Source organism: Chlamydomonas reinhardtii, chromosome 12 (assembly GCF_000002595.2).
Source record: "Chlamydomonas reinhardtii strain CC-503 cw92 mt+ chromosome 12, whole genome shotgun sequence".
Taxonomy (NCBI): Eukaryota; Viridiplantae; Chlorophyta; class Chlorophyceae; order Chlamydomonadales; family Chlamydomonadaceae; genus Chlamydomonas; species Chlamydomonas reinhardtii.
Genome location: NC_057015.1, coordinates 8,772,378 through 8,789,229, shown reverse-complemented (window position 1 = coordinate 8,789,229; position 16,852 = coordinate 8,772,378). Strand labels below are relative to the sequence as shown.

Below are 16,852 nucleotides of genomic sequence, written 5' to 3'. Positions count from 1 at the left end.
GCCTGCCGCGTGTGCGCGTGATGCCCTCTCAAAGCCTGATTCTGCGTCTTCCCCTCCCCCCACCTCTCGTCGCTCTGCATACCCTCTTCGTGTGACTGCTACCCTCAAAACTAGCACTGTTGATCACATCTACCTCAATTCTTCAAGGTTCGGGAGGCTTGCTCAAGAATCCCCCAACATTAAAGGAGCATCACGCCGGCCACCTGTGCAACTTTAATAATATCCCGCCTCATATGCCTAGTGCCAGTGCCAGCGCCACAAAACACGTCACGGAGAACGCAACAAGTGGCCCGGCAGCAGCGCGGATCACGCCGGCGGCCCCGCCCGCAGCGCCAACCGCCCCAGCAGTACCTGGCGCCGACGGCGCAACCGCGGGCACAGTCGCCTGCTGTGAGGGCTCGGCGGTGGCTGCGGCGGGGGCGGCAGCGCCTGCGACCGGCAGCTGCTTTCCAACACTGACAGGGTTGTGCGGGCTGGTGTCGGGCCCACCAGTAGTGCTGCTGCTCCCGACGTCAGGCGCCTGCTTGCCGCCCTGCTGACTCCCCCCGCCTGGCACAACTGGGCTGCTACTGCCACCTGCACCACTGCTGCTGCCGGCAGTAGCTGTTGGGTCGACACCGGCGGCAGCGGCACTGCTGCTGGCGCCGCTTGCGTCCTGGTTTGACTCCCTGAAATCCCCTTCGTCCTGCCGACCTGAGGCTGCCTGGACCGTTGGCGCCGACGACTGGCGCGGTGGGGGCGGAGACGGCGGGTAGGCGGGTGGCAGCGGGGACGCGGCAGCGGCAGCCGCGGCAGACGGAGATGTGCTAACTGAAGAGGAAGAGGGAGAGGGAGAGGCAGAAGGGGAGGGTGGTAGTGGTGGCGGTGGCGGCGCTGAGGCGGTAGGAGGGGGCACCTGCTGTGATGGTGATGATGGAGGGGGGTTGGCATCGCTGGTGGTGGGTGGTGGGGAAGCAGCTGTGCTGCTACTGCTGGGGGCGGCGCCGGCAGTGGCCGCTGGGGTGATGCCGGTGCCGCTGCCGCTGCCACTGCCGGTGCCAGTGCCATTGGTGTTGCTGTCTGTGCTGGTGGTGGTGGCGGTGCCGTTGGCGCCAGCGGCATCCCCGCGGAACTGCAGCGGCGGTGAAGGTGGCGTAGCAGCGGTGGAGGTGGAGGTGGAGGTGGGGGTGGCCGGCGGTGGTGACGCGGTGGTAGGCGGTGGTGACGGCACCGGAGAGGCCCCAGCGGGGTCGGACGGACCCGCAGCCGCAACAACAGCGGGTCCGGAAGAAGCAGACGGAGTCGCAAGCGGCACCAAAGAGCTAGTCCCGGTATCGGCGCTGTCATCCGCGCTGCTGCCGCCGGGACCTGGAGTCGAGCTGTCGGCGCTGCTTCCGCTGTTGTCGGTGCTGCTACTGCCAGTGCCATCTGTAGTGGCGCTACCGCTGCCGCTGCCGCTGCCACCGCCGGTGCTTGTACCGGTTTCGGTAGTGTTGCTGCTACTGCCGCCCAGGCCCGTGCTGCTACTGCCACTGCCGCCCAGGCCCGTGCTGCTACTGCCAGAGGCGCCGCCGCACTGCGGCGCCACGGGGCAGTTGCTGCTGAGGCTGTAGCTGCGGGAGGCCGCCCGCCAGCGAGTGGAGATGGGGGAGGCCGTGGTCACGCGCAGAACCAGCGCCGCCGGCGGCTGTCCACCTGTTGCACGCAGGGTGTGAACAGTACCGGTAATGTAAAGGGGAAGTGACTGGGCGCACGATGTGGAGCTTGCAGGCTCTTGGCCAGTTCCACGGCGTGTCACTTGTATAGTAGCTACTCAGCAGCAGTCAAGAAACACGGCGTGTGCATGCATCTGGCGCGTGCATGCCTCTGGCGCACCTACCCGCGGCCGAGGTGGCGCTGAGGTCGCAGGGCAGCGTGAGGGTGGCTCCCGGCGTGAGCCCCAGTGGCATTGCCGCGTTGGTGGTGAAGGGCTGAGAGGGCCCAATGATGAGGCGGTTGGGGCTGCATGAGTGGAGAGGGAGTGTGGGACGGTGGGGAAGGGGACGGGGAGAGAAGAGCACAAGACGTATTGCATCGCAGTCACGGTCTTAGACGGCGTGGATACGGTATGCCGTATGTGCATACCGAACCCAGCAACAGCCGCTGCAGCCGGCCACCGACACCCACACAGGGCACATGACGCACCAGTCTGGGGAGGTCAGTACGCCTGAGGGCACTCCGGAGAAGGCGCCGGAGGTGGCGGAGATGAGCGCGCGGCGCTTCTGTGGGAATCCTACCTGCGGACAGCAGGTGCGGGAGGGGGCATACGCTGATGGGGCAAGAGCGAAGGGGTCCATGTAGTTGGTGGCGGAGGAGACGCAGCACATGCTGTGCGTGACTGTGAGCGGGCGTATGCCACTAGATGAGACTCCATGGTCAACCAATCTCCCATACAAGCAGCAGCTTTCGACTTGCTTGCATGGCAGTTTTCATGCACACATACACACACACACACACACACACACACACACACACACACACACACACACACACCTACACGCGCGGTGCCCACACAGCCCCTCCCCCTCACCTGCACGGTGTAGGCCTGCCCCGGGCACAGCTGCAGTGCCTCGTCGCCACTGCTGCCGGCGTCTAGCGGGCGTAGCGTGATGGTAATGGTGCTGCGGGCGGATGTGAGAGGGGTACGTAGGAGGCATTGGGGCAGGAGGGCGTGGAGGAGGCACGCAGGAGGGCATTGAGGGGGAGGGGGAGGATGGAATGCGGCGTCACAAGGATGCATGCACCTTGAATGAATGTGACGCAAGGAGGCGCAACCCAACCCGTAAACGCTGTGGGACATAATAGACCGAACCCGCGCGCTACTCCTTCAAGGCATGCACAAGCTGGCAAGCTTCTGCAGCGAGGATCCATGCACCATCCTCCCATACAAGCCGCCCCTGGACACCCAAGGCCCCAACTGCCCAACCGAACACACTTCCTGCCTGTCTCACCTGTCCTGTATGGGCGTTCCGTGGGGGCTGCCGATCACGGCGCGTGTGGGCTGTGCGGCGCAGTCCTGCTGCCCCGCCGGCGTGGCAACCCAGTAGTCCGGGTAGGCGGCGGCCCCTCGCGGCTGTAGCAGTCCCGCCAGCAGCAGCGCCGCCGCCAGCAGTAGCGGCAGTAGCAGTGGCGGCCGCGACGCCCTCATGTCGTCGGCGGTTTATGTGACCCAAGGTGGGATGGATGCGTTGCTTCGGGAATCCTTGTTAAACAGTCGAATAAGTGCTAGGCTGCTAGCAGGTGGGTTAGGGTGCTTGCTGCGTGGCTGGTAAGTGGAGGAGGCTGGTCGTGGAGAGGAGTGCTGCGCGCGGGCGTGCCCGACGTCTTACTGTTGTGTCCGACCAGATTGCCACGCTAACCCCGGGCCTTCCGTATGCGATTGCGGCAAACACGGCAATGGGCTGCAATGGTGAATTCAGCGGACGAGCCGACTCAAGAGGGGTTTTGACACGCGCGTACGTGTTTCGGTTCCCGCGCACCAGCCCCAGGACTCCAGGCCCCACGCCCGCCCGCGCACTCCAGCCGCCGTCACCTTCTGGGGGGTAATTCGGGGGGACTTCGCCCCCACCTGGAAACGAGCCTAGGACGAACAACTTGCAACTATTCTTGTCTTTCGTTCCGGCGTGCCCGCGGGTCGAAGCGCCTGTGCCACGTCCGAGCCCGCACCCGTGTCGCAGCCCTGCTTCTGCGCCTCACGGGGTCATCTGCGACACCTGATTCGGACTGGGCACATGGCGGTCAGCATGGCCGGTGCCGTCGCGGCCATCAGTCGTCGGCCGGGCCGCGCCCTTGGTCTCACCCACACACGCAGCTCCGCGTGCCGGCCACCAGTCGCCTGCTGCTGCTGCTCAGACATATATCTCTAGCTGCTATTGGCTCTAGCCATGCGTGTCTTTATGGTGCTATGTGAGTTTGAGGAAGGCGTAGAAAGGCGAGTTGGTTTGCAGCTTTCTCCCGGCGGCCTCATTCGCGGCGCGGCACCACTAACCTGCATGTGTCCAATCCGCTCCTGCGCCCGCCCGCCGCCAAGCCCCTTGCACCCAGCAGCTGCTGCGCGCCAGATAGATGCTCTTCTTAGCTATACTCATGCAACTTTGAAATTTGTCTGTACTGCTGAGCAACGCAATACTTACTACCTGCCTACTGGGCCTGGTACTACCGCCCTCTAGCTAACCCACATCATCGGGCTGCGCCCTGCTACTGCCGCCAGCCGTGTCCCGCCATGCAATGTATGGCGGGTCCGTCAGCGGTTGCTTGTCTCGGGCTCTGGTCCACCGTTCACAACATGAGTATAGCTCCCATCACCGCCGCCTGCACGCATGCCGCTAGCTAGCTTATTCACATGCCACCTCCACCGCCGCCCTGCTGCTGCCGCTCCTGCTGCTCCGCCGGCATCTGCATGCATGCGTCAGCAGCAGGTAGATGCGTTACGGGGAGGGGGAGGGGGGCCATCCATCCGTTCCGTACGTGTTTGCAGCGGACCATGTCACTGCCCCGGCACCAGGACCCGTGCGTAGTTAGGTGGTGAATGCAACTCCACACGCACCCTCGCCCACGCCGTTACGCCCCGTGTCCAGGCCCTCCCCGCCTCACTCGTGTGCCCCGCAAGAGCCCGCTTCCGCCCACCCCCCCCCCCCCCCCCCTCGCCCACCCTCTTCGCCGCGACCCCGCCCCGCGCCGACATCCCGCCCTCCCACTGCTTCACCCCTCACTGGCTCCCGGCCCCCCATTGCCTATCTCCCGTCCACGCACCACAACCTTCCCTGCACCGAATAACCCGGGCCCCCATTCCTTCCCCTCTCCTCCTCCATCCCAGCAGCCTCCCCCCATGCCCCTTTCCCCTCCCCCTCGCTCCCCCACCCCCCCTCACCGTGGTGGCTGAGTAGCTCTGGTACACGGCCGTGCCGCCGCCCGCCGTGGGCACCACCCCGGCGGTGCGGGTCTCGTAGGTGGTCAGCGGCACGCCAGTCACCGGGTCAACGCTGCTGCTGATGGTGGTGGTGGGACCCATCACAGAGCCGCCGCCGACCGTGGTGGTGGTGGTGGCGATATGGCCGCCTCCCGCACTGCCGCGCTGGGGCGGGGTGATGTCGATGACGTCCTGCTGGCCCTGCCGCTGCTGCTGCTCGGTGCCGGACTGCTGCTGCATCTGCTGTCGCTCGGTGCCGCGGTCGGACATATCGCTTCAGGTTTCAGGTAACAAAGAGGTAAGCAGTGAGGTCGTATGTGTGTTTGTGCGGCTGTTCAGAGTGGTTCTGCTCTTGCGCTAGTGCGGGCTCTAACTTATTGGCTGGCGATCTGAGTTCCGGTCATCCCAACGGCACGTCCCTTGGGTCTGACAGGTCCGCCAGGTCACTAACCGTACCACACTTGGCCGCCATGCATGAAACTGGCACAGAGTTTGCGAGCGGGTGGCCGGCGTGCCCTGACACCAGCTGCATGCACTGTAATCCAGAGGGCTGCTGGAAGGGGGCGGGGGCCGGGCAGGCAGGGGCCGGGAGGGGGAGGACTGTGTTTCTGCGGCTTGCCGGGTGCGCTGGCGGCTGCTGTGCTGCTGCCGTCGCCGCCAACCTCATGCCGATGACACAAAAGGAGCAGCTTGTTGTTGGATGTTAAATGTGCGCATGTCGACACGGCGTCTTGCACCATATGCAAGTCCTCCTGTCAATTCATCAGCTGTCAATCTATATGTATATCATCCAAGTCACACCGCAATAACACAATCCCGGCACGATGCTTTCGCCGAACTTGTGCGGATCCGGTACAATGTGATTTCTGGGCTGGGTCCCCGAAGCACACCGATTCAGGGGGGAGATAGGGCCGAGCCCCCGGAGAACACCCCTGTCCGTGCGTGCGTCCCTACTGCAATACTGCTGGCCGCCCTCGTGCATCAGATGCTCAGACCCGCTCCCAAAACATCTGAAACCCCATGCGCCCTCTCCCATCTCCATTACACAACCCAAAACATCCTCCTACATCACCACAGCCTCCAGCACGCTCACACACACTCACGCTCACGCCCGGCCACCTCCGCCTCCACGCCCTGTGGTCTCCACCGAGTCCCCACCCGCCAGCGATGAGGTGCCTCCCAGCATGGCGGACACGTCGCTGGCGCCGCCCCAGCTGGGCGCTGCTGCGGCCTGGCCGTATGCGAAGCCGCCGCGGTCCGCCACCACGTCCGGCTCGTACACGTCCTGTGGGGTGAGGACGGATGAGTATGGGGGTGAATGTGGGTCGGGTATGCGGAAGTGAGTGGTAGTGGTAGCGGTGGTGCTGGTGTGGATGGTGTGTGTGTGTGTGTGCGCGCGCGCGCGCGCGCAAGCCACGCGGGCTTGCCACCAAAGGTGTGTGGATGGCCCGCGCATGAACCACGCCACGCGCCGCACCCTCGCGTCTATCAGCGCCTCGCTCTTCCTCCCAATACATCCACAATGCCACTCGCCTTTCCCTCCACCCGCCCCATTCACCTGCAGCGGGCCGGCCGCCTCCGCAGCATTGTCATCCTCGATTAGGTCGTCATCCGCGTCCACGTCCCCTCCATCATCATCATTGTCGTCATCGCCAGCCATGGGGGCCTCGGGATCATACGCCCGGACGCCGCCCCCACGAACTCCCACGTAGTCATCCTCCTTGTAGTCATCCTGGCCGCCGCCGCCCGCGCCCGCCGCCGCCACGTCCTGAAGGGTGGCGCCGCCGCCAGCCTTGAGGGCGGCGTAAGGGTAGGCGGCGGCGGTGGCGGCCATTGCCGGGTCCATGGCACCGCCCGTCTGTGTGTTAGAAATGCACGAGACGAAGGGGTTGGCACCCCGTGGGAAAGCCAAGGGAAGCCCGCCCGTGTGTGTGTGTGTGTGTGTGTGTGTGAGAGAGTGTGTGTGTGTGTGTGTGTGTGTGTGCGCATTGGATGCGATAGCATGGTGTGAGTGGTGGCGGCACTGGGGTCAGCACTGGGGTCCACGCCCGGCGTGTGGCCACACCAAAACTACGGTACACGGCACATGTGCATGCGCCAGGGATAGGCAAGCAACCACCCGGCAAACAACACGCCTGCCCTTGGGGTCCACAGTAGCGGTTTATGTTTTCTCAATGTACCGGGAATGGCCAACACGTTTCCCAGATGCCACGGTCCGCCAGCCCAGTATCCACACGCACGTACGCACCATGGGTGTTTGCTGCTGGAACTGGTAGGCCACTGTGGTGGTGCCGCCCGCGGGGTCGGACACCGCGCCCACCTGTGGGGCAGGTGCGTAGGTGGTGGGGCAGAGCAGGTGGGGCCGAGGTGGTGGGGTGGGGCAGGTGGGGACAGAGCAGGTGGGGACAGTGGACAGAGCAGGTGGGGACAGTGGACAGGGCAGGTGGGGACACAGCAGGCGGCAGCTCCAGGTAGAAGAGGGCGCGCGCTGGTGCGTGGGAGGGGGGCACCAAGCGCCACCTATCTACCGAAATCGTGCGCCCCATTTGGGTAGGCACGTTTAGGGGCTGAATGGGTCAGTCCTGTCTCTTGCCGCACTGGCCCACGCCCCACGCCCACACCCACACCGCCCAGTTGTTCAGGTCAAACGTGCCTGCCTCCTCCTCCTCCGCCCGTGAGCCTGATCCCTTGCTGACGCTGTTGCCCCTGGCCCCCTGGCCCCTGGCCAGTCGTTCCGTCCCCTGGCGGCGGCGCCACACACACCCACAACAGCATACCCTGCCCACCACGCCCACACCTATACCGATAAACGGACACCGGCACACACCGGCACACACCGGCACACACCGGCACACACCGGCACACACAGGGGGCTGCTGTCTCACGCACCGCCATGTTGCGGTAGGTGGTGAAGGGCCGGCCCGTGGTCGGGTCCACCGCCGTGGACACCGCAGTGGCGGCGTAGCTGGAGCTGCCTGCGACCGTGGTAGTGGTGGCAGGGCTCCTATCTTAATGTCTCCAGACATTAATTGGCCATTTTGGCCGTTTCCTAGACATTCCTCCCGGAGGCTAATGTCTGGGGCGAGACATTGTTGGCCCGGGTTTGGGGCGGGTTTTGTCCGAATTCCTATGGAGAAGCCCCCAAACCGCCATGTGCCCAGACAAAGGACGGCGGCCACCCGGCCGTTTTTGTCTGGAGCTAGACATTACCCCAAAAACAAGATACGACCCCTGAGTGGTGGTGGTGGTGGTGGTGGTCGCCATCAGCGGGGCGCCGGGAGCCATAGCCATCATCATAGACTGCTGCTGCTGCTGCTGCTGTTGGGACTGCTGAGGGCCGGTGAACGCCGCGTGGACGGCGCCGCGGCCTTGCTCGTCGCCGGGGTTCATGATTCAGAGGCTGGGGAGCCTGGGTGGGTTGAAGATTGATACTTGGAGGTAAATTCAAAGCGTGCAAGGAGCTGTGGGACATGCGGAATTTCCCGGCTGTGTGTAGAGAGAAGCGAGAAAGCTGTGCGAAAATGGGCGCCTGCCGCGTCATCAGCGGGCCCAGCAGACCCGTGGGTGGTGACCTACCAAGGCAAGGGCAATCATTGTAATGCTGTTTGGGGGGCAGACTTCAAGGTTTTGGCGCATTGATGGTTGCTGGGCTGGGAGTGTGAGTGTCGATTGAGAATGGCACAGCAAAGATGTCCGACAGTGCTCTGAAGATGGTGCTGCCGCCAACTTCTGCTCAAGTGTTCGGCCATGCAAGTGTTCGACCATGGCCTGCTTCAGTTTTGGTGCGCTTTGCACGACTGGTAATAGAAACCATTCGCTTGCGACCCGGTTCGGCGCCCGGGTTCGTGCCGGCGTGCTGGGGTGGCCAGCCACGGTGTGACGGTGGCCAGCTCATGCCGCGGCTTCTCAGCAAAGAGTTCCGTTGACAAATACGGGGGATACGATGTATTTGTTTCTTGAACTACTGCGCTCTTATGTATCATAGTCTTACGAAGCATGTATATTGGCACCATTCTTGCTCACAGCCGCACGTTTAGTCTTGATACTTGCAAATCCAGTGTTCTTAAGCTGAGAGCTACAAGCTTCCATGATGTGGAGTGACGGGAAAAGCAGTTTAGCAACCTGAGCAGCTGGAGGTTTTCCGTCGAATTTGGTCTGCGCCTAGCGTCTGACCATGCAGCGCTCTGGAACTCTACATCGAGGTGGTGTGGAAGTACCTGAGCAGGCGGAGGAGGAAAACAAACCCGAAAAGGCCGCTGCACTTGGAGACGAGAGCTCTGATGGTGTACCTTCTGGAGCACCTGTGGACTTCTATCCAGAGCCAAAGCGCAAGTTCAGCAAGGTAGGCGCGCACTGGTCGACGGACGCAGTTGGTCATCCGCATGCCGACAACACGGTTCTTCCCCGGCCCTCACAGAAAGAGCTCACATACCGACTTGCATATGCGGAGGCAAAGGACTGGTCGCTGGCGCACGGGCGGCAAATCAGCCCGCTCCCGCTCCCTGAAGCCATAGAGCAGCGGATGTGAGTCAACTCTTGTGCGGGTGTCAGTGCGGGTGTGGGGAGCCAGTGCATAGCCGGTGCTTTGCCCCGCCCTTGGCTGACATTTACCCGTTGCCACATGCAGCAAACAATGGTTCCTGCTGGTTGACGATGATGGAAGCGGGTGAGCGAGTGTCTTCTGGGGGCCTGCAGGGTGCTAGGGCGAAGTGTGCTGTGCCACAGGCGGAGAGTAGGGGTCCTCGGCTAGAGCACGGGGCTGACTCCGGGTGCTGACACCCATACACCACTGCAGAACCGGTGCGTGAGCTGAACCTGTTGTGCTCTGTCGCTTTCGGCGCCGCCTGCAGGGCTCTGGATGCTGCGGAGCTGGAAGTCGCCCTCAAGGTGTGTGTCAGGGACGGCTGTGAGCCTTGCCGTGTGCGCGTGCGTTTCCGTTAAGGATTACAAAACGAATGTGTGTGTACGTGTGTGAGACTGTGTTCAGTGCGGAGTTGGGCTGCATCGGCCTAGGGGGCTGCATGGGGCAAGCCATGCTGCCAAGACGGTGCCGGGGTTCATGAAGCGTGCAGACAACTTGGGTTGCACGGGCACGTAATTGTGCTGCAGTGCATGACATATGCCTCCTGACACCTTTGTCCGGACCCTGACCTGGGCAGTCTGCACCTGTCCACTGACGCAGGCGTCTGGCATCCCAGCCAATGCGAACGCCATTCTGGAGGTTATCAAGCTGGTGAGGGGGCTGTGCGGCGGTATGGGCAGGGGAGGGAGCGGGCAGGAAGGGGGGCAGCGACCAGCGCAGGAACGGGCCAGGGACGGGCGCCGGGTAGCTGCGGCGGTCTGGCGCCGGGATCCCTGCGGCTGCTCATCATAGCGCCAGACGCACATAGCCGTACGCTGTTGCTGAAGTGCAATGGCCTGACTCATACGTGCTGTCAGGGGTCCTCGCTGTCCATCAAGTTCGCCCTGTCACCACCTGTCTTGCCGGCATATCGTCTCGCAGTTTGACTTCGACAAGGATGGTGAAATCGCCTGGCGCGAGTTCCATCACTTCCTGTGCTACGAGGTGGGATGGGGTTGGATGAGATGGGATGGGGTCTGCATGGAATGCGCCTGACACTGTGACCGGTGTCGGGACGGCTCTGGCCCCTGAGTCGGGACCTGGGTTGCTGTCCAAGCCACCCTCATCTCGCTCTTTTGTGCCTCCCCGTATGTGGTCTTGTGTGCGTACATCGCCCGACACAGCCCGCGGGTTGAGGGCCTCTCCCAGGGTTGACTTCCGCACCCCCGCGCTCGCACCGCCGTCACCCCCCCCCCGCCTCCCTGCGGTCCTCAGGTGATGGCGGACAAGGACCCGCTGGGGGCGGAGTACGTGCTGCCGTCAGGTGCGGATGAGCCGTGCGTGGGGGGGAGGGGTAGCTGTGGGCAGGGAAAGACGGTGGAGCGCTCATCGCGTATGGCCCAGGGCGGCTCGAGGGCTGTGTGAGTGAGGCATTGGCCATGGACAGAGGCAACCACACCAGGCAGGGGAGGCCGCGCCGCAAGCCTAGCGCGCGAATACAATCGCCAGACGTGTGGCGATGCGCCCGTCGTTCTGGACGCTATCCCACGGAAGCGCATCACTGCGGTCCCGCGACCACCTGACCCAAAGTGCCTACGCACTCGCACACACGTTCTCACACACACGCACACACAGGCATGTCATTGCCCATCAGCTCCATGATTGGGGCCATACGGCGGCGCAAGCTGATGCAGGACGTGGAGAAGGTGCGGGGGGGGGCAGGCTTCCGGGTAGGGGCTTGGACTGCGGGGGCCCAGGGTGCAAAAAGAGGCGGTTGAGGCAGCTGGGGCAGCTCAGGGTGCTGGTGCAGCGGCATTGCCATAGCCATGTCAGTAGCTGGGCCGGACGGACCACGACCCTGCGCCCTCCGCCTTCCCGGCCGTTCGCCTTCCCGGCCTTTCGCCTCCGCGCCTCGCGGCTGCAGGGCGGCACGCGGCGCGACCACTGGGTGACTGAGGGGCCGGAGTTCCTGCGGCACCTGCTGGAGAGCGAGACCTACAGCTTCGACCAGCAGGAGGCCAGGTGCGGGTGGACAGTGTCGTGCGCGTGCGCGTGCTGGTGTGGGGTGCGGGAGGTAGGGAGGGTGGTGGTCGTGGATGGGCGCGGGGTTGCTTGTGCGGAGTGCCTGGCAAGGTGCCTGGCGTGTGTACGCGGGGAAGGGAGGCAGAGGTATGGGGGAGGGGGGGATGTGGAGCCTCAGCCTCAACCTCGCCTCCCGCGCCCCCACTCCCCCACAGCGGCGAGGTCCTGCGCCGCATCCTGTCCTACAAGCCGCCGCCCTCCAAGCGCGCCGACCCAGAGGCCATGGAGCGGCACAGCCGCCGCATGGACAAACTCAAATCCATCCTCACCCGCTCCATGAAGGACGGCGGCGCTGGACTCGGTGGTGCTGGTGGTGGTGGTGGGACCGCGGAGGCAGCGGAGGTGGGCGGGTTGCGCCGCGGCGGAAGCCGTATAAGTCGCAGCGGCAGCCGCAGCGCCACGGCGGATGGTGGGCTGCGATCGAGGAAGGGAACGGCGGCGGGCGAGGGCGAGGGCGAGGCAGGGTCAGAGGCGGGGACAGGGAGTGGTGGAGCGGGCAGCAGCTCCACGGCGGCCGCGCGGCTGCGCACCAAGTCCGCGGTGCGCTTCGAGGCGGCGGCTGCGGCGGCGGTGCGCGCGGATGAGGAGGAGCGGCAGCGGCAGCGGCGGCGGCAGCAACAGCGGAGCGGGGAGGGTGCAGGAGCCGGCGGATTGGAGACGCATGCGGAGGCCAGCCGAGAGGGAGTGCACTCCACGGATGCAGACACGGAGGGGGGCGGCCACAGCGATGGCTACAGCGAGTTTGACGACAGGGAGGAGGAAGAAGAGGGTGAGGAGGCGGAAAGCGGAGGCGGCACGTTTCTCACTGGGCTCACCGGAGACTATGCGGTTGTGCGCGGCCGACCCGGAAAGGGCCGTCGGAGGCGGTCGCTGTCAGATGACGAACTGGATGCCGCGGAGGCAGCAGCCGCAGCCGCAGGCGCTGGAGCAGGCGTCGGGGGGGAGGAGGGAGCTGCGGGGGCGGGTGGGGGCGCGGGGGTGGCTGATGCGGACGTGACGCGGGAGGTGGTGGGCCAGATGGCCCGGCTGGAGGAGGTGCTGGAGCTGCACCGGCAGAGGAGCCACAGCATCACCAGGTGAGGGGTGGCGCTGGGCTGGGGCTGGGTGGGTGGGCGGGTGATTGGGCTGGGTGGGTGGGTGAGTGGGCTGGGCAGGGTGGCAAGTTGTGAGGCCTTGGGCGCCTTGAGTCTGCCACGTGCGTGCCATGAGTAACGCACGCTTTGATGCTGCGGATCCCGCCGGCTACACCTGTCTGCATCTTGGTTGTCCCTCTTCGCCTGCTCACCCTTCCTGCGCGCCTCACCCGACGCCACCTCACCTCGCCACGCCCCCCGCTGCAGTGCCCGGCCCCGGCCCGCCTCCTCCGTTGTGGCTCTGTCCAGCCTGCGAGCCAACAGCCCCCGCACCCCAGTGGTGGTGTCGCTGCAGGCGGCAGCCGCCGCGCCTGGCCCCGCCGGCGCCACCACCTCCTCAGGCGCCGCCACGGGCAACTCGCAGAGCGGCGCTGGAGGAGGCAGTAGCAGCGCCTCTCAACTACAGCTGCCGGGCTGCTCCTCCTCCAGGCTCATGCACGCCTCCGCCTCCTCCCGCGCCCACGGCGCCTCCGGCTCCGCAGCGCACCACCTTGGGCACAGCGGCGGCGCCAGCGATGTCATGCCCCCAGGCCTAGATTCTTTGGAGGAGATGAATGCCACGGGCGAGCAGCGGGCCCGCGGTCACACGGACATGGGCGTTAGTGGATCCAGCGGCAGCGGCATGGCGGGCGAGTCGGGGCTGGATTTGGATCTTCCGGACGATGACGAGGCATGGGACGCGGATCTCGCGCCGCCGCGATCCGCGCCTGCGCAGGGCTTCATGGCCACGTCCCCTGGCGAGGTCGGCGTTGGCGGCGGCAGTAGCAGCGGCGCCGCTGAGTCAGCCAGGTCAGAACGCGTCAAGCGCCCGGCAGTAACAGCGGTTGGCGTTGCGGCCGTGCCTCGCCTGGCCCTGAACAGCCTACGGTCTGTGAGCACACCGCACGCTCACGGCCCCTACAGCGCCCGCCTCGCCAGGTCGGCTCGGCAGCAGTGGCCCGCGGGCAGCGGCGGCGCCGCCGGCGTGGCCTCCGCCTCCGCCGCCGCCCATAACCACCTGCACCACCTCGCCAGCCACAGCCCACACGGCTCCGTCAGCGCGCGTGCGCTCCTGCCCACCGGTGCCGGCGCAAGCGCAGGTGCTGCTGCCAGCGCCTCCGCTGCAGCCGCAGGCGAGGCGTCCATGGCTGCCGGCAGCGGCGTGACCGGCACCGGCAGCAGCGGTGCGCTGCACGGCTGGACCGCGGCAGAAGCCAACGGCAGTGGCAGCAGCAGCAACACCGCCGCGCCGCCTGCGGCGGAAGCGGCCCTTCACGGCGCGTCCAGCTTCCATCGCGGCCAGTCCTCTCGGCTATTTGGGGGAACGGCGACGACGGAGCTCCACCGCCCGCAGCAGTCTCCCACGCCGACGCCGACGCGCATCGTGTGCGGCCGTGCGGAGGCGGCAGCAGCGGCTGCAGACATACGCCGCGCGGCCTGGAGCCCCGCCCGCAGCGGCCCCCGGACCGGAGCGGTGGCGTCTCTCCCTGCTGGTGTCGGCACCGGTGCAAGTGTCAGCGGCGGCGCCATCGCAATTGGCGGCGTCAGCGGCTGGCTCGGGACCATGCTCGGAGGCGCGGGAGGTAGCGGTGCCGCCGGCGGCGGCTCGCCATCGACATCGCTGCCGACGACTGCCACCGGTTACACCACAACCAGCATTGCTGCTGGCGGCGCCGCAGGCGTGCCCAGCGCTGAGCCAAGCGACCTGGCGCCGTTTGCTGACGCGGGTATGGGGGTGGGCGAAGCTGACGGGCCCGAGACGGCGGCATGGGCTGCTGCGGTGGCGTCCGCAGCCGCGCAGGCGCAGGTGTACGCTGCTGCAACAGCAGCAGCGGCAGCAGTGGCGGCGGAGGCAGCGGCGGCTCGGCCGGCTGGTTTGGCTCAACGGCCCGCCACACACCAAGGCATCAGGACGCTGCCGCCCTCGCATCCGGGGTACGGACACGGCGGCACCGGCGGCAATGGCCTCCCGCGTCATTCCGAAGCCGCCAATTTCCTGGGCCATGGCCACGGCCACGGCCACGGCCACCAGTCGACGTTTCCCTGCTCGCCCCTGTCCTCGCCGCGGCCCGGCTCCATTGGCGTGGCTCCCTCAGTGGCGGGCTCCGTGCACTCGGTCGCGACCAGCGCCGGCGGCGGCTTCGGCTCCGTGCTGCGCGTGTCCGAGCCCACGCACACGCACACGCACACGCACACGCACGGTCACGGACACGCGCACGGCAGCCAGCAGCAGCAGGGCCGGGAGCGGAAGGCGGCGGCAGCGGCGGCGGTGGCAGCAGGGGCTGGCGGCACCGCGGCTGGTGGAGGCAGGCGGCCGAATGGCCCCGCCAGCGGTCCGCTGCAGCACTTGGACCGCGGCGTGGAGGTGGTGCCCTTGGAGTGGTTGGCGTCGCCTCGGGGACACGGCGGAGGCGGAGGCGGCGGAGGAGGCCGTGCGGCGTCGCCGCGCGCTCCGCCTTCGGCGCCGGCGACGTGGACGGGCTTGGCGCCGTCGTCGCCGCGGCACCAGCGCGGCTTTAACACCCTGTCCTACTCGGGCACGCTGCCTCTGACGCCGCGCCGAGGGCCTGCGGGCTTCGGGCCCCCGCCTGCAGCGGCGGCGGCTGGCGGGCAGCCACACGCAGCCTCCGCCAGCTTCACAGCCGGCGCTGGATCTGCAGCGCAAGTCCGCCGGAGCATCGACATCGGATCGCACCTGCATCAGCACCAGCGGGGCTTTGCGACCGCGTCGGGCGACGCAGGCGGCGGCCCCTGGCGCGGGTCTGCCGCCGGCACCACCGCCGCTGGCCCCAACACCAGCGGCGGAGCAGCTGGAGGGGGCGGGCATGGCATGCTCGCGATGCCGCCGCCGTCACCCCGCGATGCCAATAACAACAGCAGCAGTGGCGGCGGCACAAATGGCGCTGCTGCCTCGTCACCCATGCGCGGCCGCGTTATGAAGACCTCGCTGGCGGCAGCGCTGCGTGCGACGCCGCCGGGCGGCGGCGGCGGTGTCGGCAGCAGCGGCGCCGGGAGCCCCTCCGCGGCAGCCGGGGGGCCGGGGGGGATGCGACAGGCCTCCGTGTCGACGCCGGCAGTGCCGTACACGGCAGCAGGCCCGCCGGCGGCATGGGGCTGGGCGCCGGCTGTCAGCGAGGACGGCAGCGGCGGCGGCATCAGCGGTGGCGGCGGCCGGGCGACGGGCGTGTTATTTGGTGGCTCGGTGGTCCCAAAGCCCGCAGGCGGTCCCGGCGGCAGCAGCGGATCTGAGGCGCCGGCCCACGCGGGAGCCGCGACCGGGGCGGCGCCGCACCAACTGCCGCACAACAGGCCGCCGCCGCAGAGAGGTGACGCGCCGACCGGAAGCGGTGCTGCTACCGCGGCCGCCGCTCACGCCGACGGAGCGGGTGCTGCTGGGAACTGGATGTGGCCGTGGGATGGAGGGGACCTGTCTGTGGGAAGGGCCGCCGCGCCCACCCAGGCCGGGCACGCGCACGCGCCGCAACAGGCACGTGTGGGCAGTGCGGTGTCACACCTTCGGGCGTCGTCACTACGACCTACGGAGGGCGTGAAGCAAACATCTACACGGACGATGTACTGAAGAAATAGCACTAACTATGGACTATCTCTCTTGTGAGAAACCGGTTGCGGTGGATTGCAAGAGAGCGATGTTGTACGGTACCGGTATACATGTTTGTACAAAGCGGGACGCAATAAAGCATTAACTATGGTGGACGGTGGCCCACACCTTTGACTCACATGTGTTACATGACCCAGGAATAATTGCCACTGGTGATTTAAAGCAACTGGACGTGATGGTTTCTTCGAAGCAAGGCTTACTGTGCGCGCCGAGATGGTGGAAACAGTATGCGGATGTACCCTGTGTCAAGCATGAGTCAAGCGTGAGTGTGTGTGTTTTACAAGCACAAGGTTAGACGTACGCGCATCTGCGGGTTCTGTACTGCAGGGCTAGCGTATGACTGGGCGTCGCCGGACTGAATGCCCGGTGTACCTGGTTTTGCGTCTGGTGCTGTAGACCTCGCTTCGTGCGCCGACATGGTTTGCGTGCTGCAAGCTCTGGCGGGCTTCGGCTTGGCTTCGACTTATGCCGGTGTAGCAGCTGAGACACGCTGTTTGCGCAGAAACAATGCACGGAACTATGGCAACGGCACAATTGTATTCCGGATTTCT

General features: G+C 66.1%; 4 protein-coding genes across 4 annotated transcripts; 1 reads left to right on the top strand and 3 right to left on the bottom strand.

The window, feature by feature from the left end:
- Positions 1–24: 24 nt before the first annotated feature.
- CHLRE_12g545401v5 (uncharacterized protein) lies at positions 25–3,396 on the bottom strand. The gene is made up of 5 exons (XM_043068858.1): positions 2,970–3,396; positions 2,549–2,639; positions 2,164–2,255; positions 1,859–1,980; positions 25–1,674 (listed from the first exon to the last, which is right to left on the bottom strand). Exons 1-5 carry the CDS (start codon positions 3,164–3,166, stop codon positions 230–232), a joined length of 1,947 nt encoding a protein of 648 aa, XP_042919115.1. The 5' UTR covers positions 3,167–3,396; the 3' UTR covers positions 25–229.
- Positions 3,397–4,084: 688 nt separating this feature from the next.
- CHLRE_12g545400v5 (uncharacterized protein) lies at positions 4,085–5,266 on the bottom strand. Its single transcript, XM_043068857.1, has 2 exons — positions 4,889–5,266; positions 4,085–4,413 (listed from the first exon to the last, which is right to left on the bottom strand). Exons 1-2 carry the CDS (start codon positions 5,195–5,197, stop codon positions 4,357–4,359), a joined length of 366 nt encoding a protein of 121 aa, XP_042919114.1. The 5' UTR covers positions 5,198–5,266; the 3' UTR covers positions 4,085–4,356.
- Positions 5,267–5,624: 358 nt separating this feature from the next.
- On the bottom strand, positions 5,625–8,696 carry CHLRE_12g545450v5 (uncharacterized protein). The gene is made up of 5 exons (XM_043068859.1): positions 8,154–8,696; positions 7,817–7,898; positions 7,176–7,247; positions 6,486–6,785; positions 5,625–6,212 (listed from the first exon to the last, which is right to left on the bottom strand). The coding sequence occupies exons 1-5, from the start codon at positions 8,315–8,317 to the stop codon at positions 6,033–6,035; spliced, it is 798 nt and encodes a 265-aa protein (XP_042919113.1). The 5' UTR covers positions 8,318–8,696; the 3' UTR covers positions 5,625–6,032.
- A 180-nt stretch (positions 8,697–8,876) lies between these two features.
- On the top strand, positions 8,877–16,852 carry CHLRE_12g545500v5 (uncharacterized protein). Its single transcript, XM_043068860.1, has 11 exons — positions 8,877–9,269; positions 9,345–9,451; positions 9,555–9,593; positions 9,778–9,814; positions 10,110–10,160; positions 10,431–10,493; positions 10,764–10,812; positions 11,124–11,194; positions 11,413–11,510; positions 11,726–12,646; positions 12,911–16,852. Exons 1-11 carry the CDS (start codon positions 9,102–9,104, stop codon positions 16,260–16,262), a joined length of 4,956 nt encoding a protein of 1,651 aa, XP_042919112.1. The 5' UTR covers positions 8,877–9,101; the 3' UTR covers positions 16,263–16,852.

Bases quoted from the DNA above. Each gene is read 5' to 3' on its own strand.
- CHLRE_12g545401v5 (XM_043068858.1), bottom strand. From the start codon at position 3,166: ATGAGGGCGTCGCGGCCGCCACTGCTACTGCCGCTACTGCTGGCGGCG. The intron at 2,640-2,969 runs GTGAGACAGGCA...ATCCGCCCGCAG, and splicing joins GGAACGCCCATACAGGACAG to CACCATTACCATCACGCTAC. The intron at 1,675-1,858 runs GTAGGTGCGCCA...TGCGTGCAACAG, and splicing joins CAGCGCCACCTCGGCCGCGG to GTGGACAGCCGCCGGCGGCG.
- CHLRE_12g545400v5 (XM_043068857.1), bottom strand. From the start codon at position 5,197: ATGTCCGACCGCGGCACCGAGCGACAGCAGATGCAGCAGCAGTCCGGC. The intron at 4,414-4,888 runs GTGAGGGGGGGT...GCATGCATGCAG, and splicing joins AGAGCTACTCAGCCACCACG to ATGCCGGCGGAGCAGCAGGA.
- CHLRE_12g545450v5 (XM_043068859.1), bottom strand. From the start codon at position 8,317: ATGAACCCCGGCGACGAGCAAGGCCGCGGCGCCGTCCACGCGGCGTTC. The intron at 7,899-8,153 runs GTATCTTGTTTT...GGTCGCAGGCAG, and splicing joins ACCACCACCACTCAGGGGTC to CTCCAGCTACGCCGCCACTG. The intron at 7,248-7,816 runs GTGCGTGAGACA...CCTGCCCCACAG, and splicing joins CCACCTACCGCAACATGGCG to GTGGGCGCGGTGTCCGACCC.
- CHLRE_12g545500v5 (XM_043068860.1), top strand. From the start codon at position 9,102: ATGCAGCGCTCTGGAACTCTACATCGAGGTGGTGTGGAAGTACCTGAG. The intron at 9,452-9,554 runs GTGAGTCAACTC...TGCCACATGCAG, and splicing joins GAAGCCATAGAGCAGCGGAT to CAAACAATGGTTCCTGCTGG. The intron at 12,647-12,910 runs GTGAGGGGTGGC...CCCCCGCTGCAG, and splicing joins AGGAGCCACAGCATCACCAG to TGCCCGGCCCCGGCCCGCCT.